This window comes from Fulmarus glacialis, unplaced genomic scaffold, assembly GCF_000690835.1.
Source record: "Fulmarus glacialis isolate BGI_N327 unplaced genomic scaffold, ASM69083v1 scaffold9260, whole genome shotgun sequence".
NCBI classification, from domain to species: domain Eukaryota; kingdom Metazoa; phylum Chordata; class Aves; order Procellariiformes; family Procellariidae; genus Fulmarus; species Fulmarus glacialis.
Window position 1 is genome coordinate 13,341 of NW_009189598.1, and position 9,705 is coordinate 23,045.

The 9,705-nt window shown below is 44.3% G+C and overlaps 2 protein-coding genes across 2 annotated transcripts in view; one reads left to right on the forward strand and one right to left on the reverse strand.

Annotated features, from left to right (window-relative positions):
- KMT2E (lysine (K)-specific methyltransferase 2E) overlaps positions 1–1,167 on the forward strand; it is a gene marked incomplete at its 5' end in the record, with an annotated part of 13,582 nt that extends 12,415 nt beyond the window's left edge. Inside the window, one exon of the mRNA XM_009582703.1 lies at positions 6–1,167. Within this exon, the coding sequence (XP_009580998.1) occupies positions 6–392 (387 nt within the window). The remainder of the gene's footprint in view (positions 1–5) is intronic.
- Positions 1,168–3,128: 1,961 nt separating this feature from the next.
- The window catches only part of SRPK2 (SRSF protein kinase 2), a gene marked incomplete at its 5' end in the record, with an annotated part of 47,805 nt that continues 41,228 nt past the window's right edge, over positions 3,129–9,705 (reverse strand). The window contains one exon of the mRNA XM_009582715.1: positions 3,129–4,777. Coding sequence (XP_009581010.1) covers positions 4,593–4,777 — 185 coding nt within the window. The remainder of the gene's footprint in view (positions 4,778–9,705) is intronic.

Here is a 9,705-nt window from a genome sequence, read left to right on the forward strand (position 1 = left end):
CGGGGCATCACCCCGCATCGGCACAAGGGTTACACCACCCCTCTCATCAAGGACCCCCCCACTTTCCTTCAAACGCTCACACGAGTGTGTCCTCCTATTCCTCACAAGCCCCACATCACACAACGTTAGGACCTGGACCTCAACATCAGCCTGCTGGAACAGGACCTCATTGCCCGCTCCCTGGTCAGGGTCCTCACATCCCACCTCAAGGACCAAACAGTATTGCCACGCCTACTGCTTCGGGGTTCTGCCCTCACCCTGGCTCTGTAACCCTTCCCCATGGAGTGCAGGGGCCGCAGCAGGCGTCACCGGTGCCAGGACAGATCCCCATCCACAGAGCACAGGTGCCGCCCACTTTTCAGAACAATTACCATGGTTCAGGGTGGCATTAAATTGGATCCCTCTAATTCTAAACATTTTTAAAATGTTCTGTAATATAAACTCTGTATATTTCGTATGTACCTATTCCAGGTACTTTTTAAAGCTTGTACATGATACTTTGTATAAAAGCAGACACCAGTGCTCTTTCATTGTATTCTTTCCATTTTTTGCTTTTTAAAATTCCTGAAAACGTGCTGTTAAGCCAGTATTAGGTATTTCTTTTTATTTTGTAAGTGAACATTCCAGCTGTTTTTTCTGGCAGTAGGTTTGATGCTGCATAATCTTTAAAATTTTATTGTTGCAGTTAAATTCATTTAGTGAATGTTTTCTATATTACTTTTATACATATGTAATTAAATAAGTACACAGGCTAAGTGATGGCACTAACAATTTTCTTTTTTTTTTTTTTTTCATTTTCTTCTGTCAACAGTTCTTTGTGTGCATAGATAGAAAACAATGCAATACAAATTTTTATAGTTTTGGTGTGGACATGGCTTTTTGTTTCATCAGTTATTTGCAGAAAATGTAATTTAATGTATAGACTGTTTCTAATGTCTCTGACGAGTGCTGTAAATACTGTATTTCTTTTGCTTGTAAAATTGCTTAAAGCTTCTTTCATTTGATATAGTATTGTATATAATAAGTCTTTTTTTTTGCAAAAAAAAAAAAAGTGTGATCTTTGTGGAAGTAGTACAGTATATGATCTTTAATTTTTTTTAATATACTGTCACATTGCAGCACTGGTTGGGCATTTTAATTCATGTTAATAAATCACAACTATGTCAGTTTTAACTGCTTGTCCTGAAAGGGTGGTATGTCTTCAGGGAGGTGGCTGTATGTATGTAAAAGAGACACCCCCTCCAGTTGCTGTGAGGCTCTTCCCTGCAGTGTCCAGCTGTGGGTTTACTGCTGCAGCACAGACAGATGTGGCACTGGCTGCGGGAGGAGGGTTTATTTCCCCTGCTGAGTCTAGAGGCGAGGAAAAATCACTCCAAGCACAGCGGGGTCCTGTATCAGGTTAACCTGTGGGTAGCAATGTGTTAGAGTATTTGTATGCCCATACCGTGGTGCACTGAGGCCCTGTCAGACATGCTGCTGTGACAGAGCACAGTACCACGCGGACACTGCAGTACATTCCTGTTTTCCTCCTCTAGTGGATCTTCAGGCCCTCCTGCAAGTGCAGTATGTGGGGACTAAGACCTTGTCAGATGTTCCATAAAGTTTAAAAGCAAGCTAAGCGGTATTTGTAACGCAGCCTTCCTCATCACTGCAGCATCCCTCAGCAAAGCAGAGCTGAGTGGTGCTAAAAGGCGGTATGGAATGTTAGGAACTCTAAGGCAGTATTCTTTTTTTAATTAAAGTCCTTTATTCCTGAAGAGCAGTGGCTAAGATGGTGCTGTTGCACTTACCAGGTGCAGAGTTACTCTGTAACTGGTGTGTGACAATGCCCTTACATCTCAGCAGTGACTGCTCTGTGCTCACGTAACAGGACTGTGCTCAAAGGCTCGCCCTCAGAACCAGAGAAGAAAACATGAAATGGGACAGGATGGGAAGCAGGTGTTCCCACTCACGGAAAAAAAGGTGGTCATTCTTTTTAATACATAGAAAAAAATTTGGGCTACTTTAAATTGTAATTTGCCTGTAATTATTGAAAAATTTTATTAGCAAGAATAGTACACTAGAAATACTTTCCTGAACAACTGCTGGCTACACAAAACACGCTGTATGGAATACACTGTTTTGCAGTAGCCTGCAGCAGAACAGGATTGTGCCACCAACAACAGCAGGAACACCAACCCCACCCACCCTAGTCTGCTGCTCAGACACTGGTTTTGACAACATCTGCATCACCCTCTATAGCCCACAGTTCAAATCTGGTGGCCCGTTCCCTCTTCCAAGTAGATCATTACATCATCTCAAATAAAAGAGAGTATCTAACATACACACGGTAGGTGGTGAGGTCTTGGCGCAGCGTAAGGAGCGGACACGGGGGGGTTGCAGAACAGGACTGGTACTATGCAAGGTTCCGCAAGTTGTGTTGTGTCACCATGGCCAAGCAAAGGGCAGAGGTGCGCTGGCGCCGTGAGGCTGCTTGGCTTGCGTTTGAACCGGCACTTCATTCACATGCTAGTATTTTCTCTGTACTCGGGAACAAACTTCTAATTAGTTGCAGCAGCTAGGCACTACCAGCAGCTAGTCCAGGTGTGAAGCCAAATGTAACTTTTACCTCTAGCTCTGGAGTCCATTGTGGCATCGTCCTTCTCACAGTGTCGTCCTTGCAGCTGTTAAAAGCGGTTCCCTTGTGAAGTGCCTGGGGAGTGGAGGCTGACAGCACCCAGTCCTGAAACCCAGCTGCTGGCAGGGCCTCAGCAGGTGGACGAGTTCATCCTGACCCAAGCGCGTCACGCTCTGTGGAAGCTTTGCAATTTCTTTTTGGACGAGTGGCTGTGCTGGCGTATGGGGGACGGGGTAAGCATTTGCTTGTTTATAATAGTTAAACACCTTGTATGATATACTCTTTTTCGGTTTTGTCACGTTTCATCTAGCAGCCACTTACACACAGCCCCTCGCGCCACGTTACCCTTCAGGATGCTCCGATTGACACCAGGTGACATATTGTATGCATTAACACAGAAAGCTGCTTTTGGCCAGGCTAAAACACCCCCCAACGCTCCCCCCCAGGGACCTCTACCAAACAAACGGTTGGAGTCATGGCTAGCAAAGATTCCAATGACCAGCACACTGTCTGAAAAAACAAAACACTTTAATTAGACAACTGCAAGCACCTCAAACAACTGGTTATTGTTACAGCATGGGGCTATCTTCTCACAATCTAGTTATTGCAAAGGCGTGTGAATAAACTTCATATGGACAAAGTCAAGAAAAAGTGGCACCGTAGTTACATGAAGATCAGAAGTAAGCTTACATTCATCCCACTGACTTCTAAAAGAGGCCAAAACACACCTCCGTACTGTACATTCTAAAACCTGTATTGCCTATAAGCTTCAGCCTATGCAGCTTTTTTTTTCCTAGGAAACGTAATTGTTGCGTGCAACTTATAACGGGTAATCATGTGTCTAGTTATGGGAAAAAATAAAGCTAGTGCAATTTATTTTAGAAACATGTAAAGCTATGAATGGAATGAGCATGACCTTGCTTCTTAGATTATTTTACCCACTGCACTGTACATATTTGCAGCTATATCCTTCCTTAACTGATTCCAAGCACGCACTTTTATTATAAAAGATCAGCAATTCTACACAAAGAGTGGTTCTCATGCTCGACTTTTAATTTTTTTTTTCCTTAAGGTATAGTACAACTTACAGTGCTTATAAAAAGGCAACACCATATGGTACCATGTCTTCACTATCACATTGTAAGGGAAATTGCTATTTTTCTTTTCTTAAAAGCACTTAAAATAGGCAAAAGTTCTAAAAGGGAGTGCTAAATGATAATGCATACTTTATTAGAAAGAAGTCTAGCCTTCCTTTAAAGTGCCGTTTAGGGAATGAAATCCTGTAAACCAGAGCCACTTTGTTTAAAATCCAATGAACAGGAACTGCTACAGAATAGAAAGTTTACACAATTCCTTAAAGCAGTTTAAAGTCCACTACATGCAATTGGTTTGCTATAAAGCTCTCTAAAACTTAGTCACTTTACTCTGAAGTTGAGTCCCCAGTCCCATATTTAAATGGAAATAAACATTTACAGGGTGCATTTACATACACTATAATACAAGAATGACGTCCCTTTGCCAGAAGATAAAATTGTACAATTCCTCGCCGTAACTCAGTTCTGACTTGATAAATTTCTTACGCTCGTAAATTATATAATATGCATCAGCTAAAATATTTTTTTTTTTTTTCATAAATAGTTACAAAACTTGCCAAAACACATGGGGGGAAGTTTCCTTTGTTCAAAAATCTGACATCTGAATGCCACACAACACAAGAAACAATGCTTAAAGACACGTTAAGTGTTTTCTGAAGAAAGTGGGTGAGTAAACTACTAGCTGAAGACAAAAAGACTACCCTTCCCCAAGAACACAGTGCACAAAAAGCAAAATGTCAAACAGTACCTCAAGCAAAATAAAGGTCTGAGGATTGAAGCCAGCTCACGTGTGATCCTGCTAAAGAATTTGTGACAGTCACCATTTAGGTCCGATGCTTTGGAAAGTGGTTGCTGGCTTTTTTTACAGCTGGGAGATTCTGCTAAGAATTCAGCCATGGATGCCTAAGGCATTCTCCAGCTGAAGCACGTTTTTCTGGGACCATTTCTAGCATGGGGATCAGGAAATCTGTAAACTGTGCAGCATCTTCATGAGGCCAACCATACTTCTCCACAAGCACATCAAAAAGACTCCAAGGTTTCAGCTTGGTAATATGTCGGAGTTCTCCTGCAAAAAGAAATATTACTGGCATTAGAAAAATACCTTGTTATCCCTGTTAGCGACTAATCCCTGCTTCATTTTTCTCCCACTTTGCGTTCACAGCATCTTGACCATGCTGAGAATCATTATTTAGGAAGGGCAGCACACTGCAAGCTTGCTTGAGGTCCTCAAAGGAGATGAGTCTGTCCGATGTCAAAACCAAGAAATCATTCCTCCAGCAAACCGTACGATACACCTGGACTCTGCTGTACGCATCATTTCTTATTTTTCCTGCTGTCTTCATTCTGTCTCCCGTACACAAAGGCACTCGTTCACACGCATGCTCACACCACCGGCAAAGAACACCGCAGATAGTCAACGAACCCCAATCTTACAAAAACCGCTCCAACCCTGAGACGGAGGTCTCAGCAACACAGGTCACTGCCTCATTACGTGGCATTTGCCGACAATGCAGCAGAGCAGCGGTTCATTCCAAACCAAGCCAAGCACAGAGGTTTGGCACCCAGAGATTCTTCTCCATCTCCCAGGCAAGCACACCCAAGAGCCTTGGTCTGAATCCTTCCTGAGAAGGAAGCACCGTCTGCTGCCTACGTCTCCTTCAACCCACCAACACAAGCGGTGGCAGCAGCTGCAGGATTTAAATTCCATCAAAGAGGGGGCATACAGCCAACCTGGCAATGTGTTTCAGACCGAAACAAACAACGGAGGTGAGAACCCTCCTGCCATTTATCCAGGTCTATCCACAGGTCATCTGGCATGATGGGGAAGAAAGACTCTTCTGGCTGCTCCCCGTCCCTCCACTGACATCTCCCTTCTTCCCAGGCATGTATCTGAGCCAGACAGTCTCCCTGTGATGCTACAAAAAGCACTTGAGAGACCCCTGTGGTGATTCTGTGATGTCCCATGAACTGCTGAGGAGGGTGATGTGTTCTCAGCCAATACTGGAAGCTGAACACGACTCACCCATAACTTGACAAGCACACTACACCATACGGTATGGGGGCACGCAGGCCATACAACTTTTAAGCAAAGTGGTTTGGGAACTTGACTGTTGTCCCTGGCTGTAATCTAATGCCCATAAAATGCCATCAGATGTCAGCTCGCAGGTCTGAGTTTCTGTACATCCCTGTGGCTACAGAAGTTCCAGGGCAGGAGAAGAAACCCATGTCTTCAGACTGCCCCTGACAGTCTGAGCACCTGAATGCAGCAGATTAAAACCACCACAGGCCCAGCAGGACATGCTTCTGCTAGCTCAGGCCATAGCAGAAGGTTCTAGGCAGGGTGCAATACTTGAAAAAGCAGCTCTCCGGGTGCTATCATAAAGACCGCAAAAGAGCAAGTGTGCAACTATCGATCGCTTGGCAAGAGAAAGAGAAGAGACCTGCCGGTAACAGAAAGTCAAGATGTGCTGCCCACAGCTGGCCCACTGTCCTCCTTCCTTTCCATCTCAGAGGGTAGGAGGAGTGCTGAGATAGAGAGGAATAAAAGCAGAGGGCGTATCCTGCCAGTTTATGTCTGTACATTTACAGTACAAGTGTGTCGCATCAGTACCCGCGAGTCAAACAAAAAAAGGCTCTGCTGTGGGCCCATACTGTCCCACGGTATGAATGTACAAAAAGTACAGCACGTTTCGGAGAACAGTATTCATTTCCAGGCTCACTCTCAGCCCTTTAAAATCTTTCTGCGACTATGAAATTTAAGTGCTGAAAACCTTACCCTTTTGAAGGTTTCCAAAAGTGTGTATTGGTGACTACTAACAAGAACAGATACTAAACTTTCTAATACGAACTCATAAACTCAAGTATTGCCAAAAAGCAATAGAAAATAGTGACTTGTTATCGACTACAAGCAAAAAATGGCTAAAAAAAAAATAATCAGGCTGTGTCCACAGCTTCTCCAGATTACAGCATTCATTGCAAGGGCTGCCATAATCATTTACCAAACTAGACCGACTTTGAGGGAGTGTGTGTGTTTCCATGAAGCACTGTCTTCACCTTTGTATTCAAATTATGTAGTTTCAGGCATCTTTCCTTCCTCAGGTTGTATAAAGTAAGATTGCCAGATGAGGCTCCTGGTGTCACTGTGGAAGGCAAGTTCATACTGTTTGAACAGTCCTTATTTTGTAAAGTGGAGGCTGAACTTGAAATACCCAAGCCAAGACCAGCACACGCTGGGCAGCGTGACATTCTGTAGTGTTTTTCTGCTAAGGAACAAACTATTTTAGCACTACGGGTTGAAGTTTTCCACAAGAAATTCCATGAAGATTGTAAAAGTGTTTAAAGAGGATGGGATACAGTAAAAATTATCTGTGTGGGGGCCAAGAACTAAACTAGTGCCTCAGTTTTCAATAAAGATCATGATGCTGACCATGGAATCAAAATAGGGTAAGTAAAAGGCAATTAACACAACTGAGGTGGACAAAAAACTGAAAGAATTTATTTTAATGTGGTGGGTCCATCTCATTTCCATCCTAAAGCGCTGGAGAGCAGCACAGGAAATGGAGGTGTCTGGCAACACGTATTTTCATCTAGTTCATGAGGTCTGAACCATGTAGTCGGAGGACAGCAAGACAGTACCTATATTTAAGGGAGAAATTAAAAGCACAGGCCCACTAGTCTGACACCATCAGTATTCAGGGCATTAAGATGAATTTTCAAAGAAACGCTAAAAATGTAATAGCAAGTCAAAACTTCCTAACAGGAGCTTTTTATTTAGACTTTTGATAGTGAAGTACACAGGAAATATCCGGAGAGGACAACGGAGTTGTCAGAACTGTAAAACCCCTATGGCCAAAGCGGAGACAGCAACAGACCTTCTGAAAAATGAAATGTTAAGTCAGAAGGAAATTACTAAAGAAATTTCTGAATGTGAGGGGGAAGATAAAAAGCTTTCTCTGCTGATCATAATACCAAAACCCAGAGCTAGTCTATGAAATTTGTCAAAGACAAATTTAAGATGCGTCACCAGGCAAGAGGAGGATGGATTATTGAACAGTAAGGAACGGATGGCGTGAAGGACTGGGGAAGCAGCAGCGGGATATAATCTGCTACTATGTATTTTGAGGACATGCTCATGAGAACTAATGCAAGAACTGCTGGTAAGGCCCCACGGTGCAGTAGATGGACAGGAGGGAGGTGGAGGAGAGACCTCTCCTTCCCTTCCAGGATGTTAAATAAGCAGCTGTGCTTTTCCTTGTTACAACTTCCAACAGGCAAAGCCAGTACCTAGCCAGCATCTCACACAGGTTTAGCTCACAAGGAAACAGAGCTAGCAAATACCAGAAGAAAAATAAAAGGGACCACCGTCTAGAAAAAACAAAAGGGTTTTAAGTTTTAGTGCCAAAACATGTTAATCATTTTTACAGACAAAACTGCTTCCATGGAGGCACTGGAGAAAAGGACTTATTGGAGTTATTACTCGGTTCAATCAAGATGAGACCCTATAAAAAGTGTGTGAGCATTTGTGTTATAGTGACTAAGAAGTAACTTACAAATGCTTTTTCTTTTTTAAATGCACTCTCCGATCTGAAAATCACAAACTGCTTCAGGCAATTACTGACAAGTAGGGACTTGATCTTGCAAACTCGTTAGCTGATAACACCCTTCCTTTTGTGCCTGGGACATTCAGTGGAACAATTCAAATGTTTAAAGCTTCTCTCTGAGGTTGAACTTGCTTATGGACAGCAGTAACACCCAAATTGTGATTTCTTGATTTTCACCCAAGGCTGATGTTTTCAAAATAGGAGCCTACAGTTAAGATTTCTAAGCCCACCTTTACACCACAGAAAAAAAAGAGCCTGAGTCCTGTACTACATCTCACAGCAGATGGTGTCTCTGAGGAATGTCACTGAAGTTCAGGCCCTAGAGGACAACAGCGACACTTTGCAGCGGAAGATGCTCATGGAAGCACGTGAAACTCTCCGCTTCATGGGAATTTTACAAACTACCCTCTTCTGTGCACCACAAACACTGTGGTTTTTGTGTAACTGTTAGGTTATTTTAAGGTTCTACGACAACATTAGCAAATGCCAACCCGCCTGGTGTAAAGTGAAAATTAAGAATGTGAGATATGCTTTAAGGGGGGCCAGGCTGGGGGGTCTTTCTAATGCAGTACCTGCTTCTGACTGTGGCCACAGGAAGGGGTGGGGAGGGAGGGCCGGGGGGACCTTTCTGCAGGCCCTGCCCTCACTCCAGCAGCTGCAATCCCTGTCGGGGGGTGCTGGAGGGTACCTCCTGCCCAGCCCTTTTACTGCTTTATACATTTACAGACCTGTGAGCCCCGAATTTGTTCATCTCAGTTAACATGAGATTGTTTTTGAGCCTGCCAAGACAGCCTCACTCTACAACCCCCATGGCAGCAGGCTCCTGAAGCTCGCTGCCTGCTGCATAGGAAAGCCCTTGTTTTAAAGCCACCCCCTGCAAGTTTCACTGGGTGTCCCCCAGCTCTCATATGTGGGTGCTGATGAGCAACAGCTCTGGTTTCAGCTTATCCACTGCCTTCCCATTTTGTAAACGTTTATTATTCCTCCAGCATCTCCTTCTCCCCTCCACACTAAAAAGCCTCAGGCGTTTTAGACTCCCCCATAGGGCAGTTGCTCTATCTATCTCCTTGATCATCACTGTCGCCCTTCTTCGCACTGTGTTTACTTAAGGCAATGATGGCACGCAGAGGTCCCTGCCATACCAGAAATAACCACGCACAGAACAGGTGGGCTTCTCATGCAAGGGGAGGAAGAATCACTGGATTGTCTCCTGCCTCATGACCCCGACCTCTTACAGCACAGCGCCGCCGCCTCGGCCCCCCCGGCACCCCACGTGCCCCATGCAGCTGGTCAGCTGGCGGGCGCTGGCCCTGCCGACAAGCTGTGTGCTCAGGCACATGGAGTCACGGGCAAGAGGGAAGCCGCAGCACTGTTCAACAGGAAAGAGGGCTCG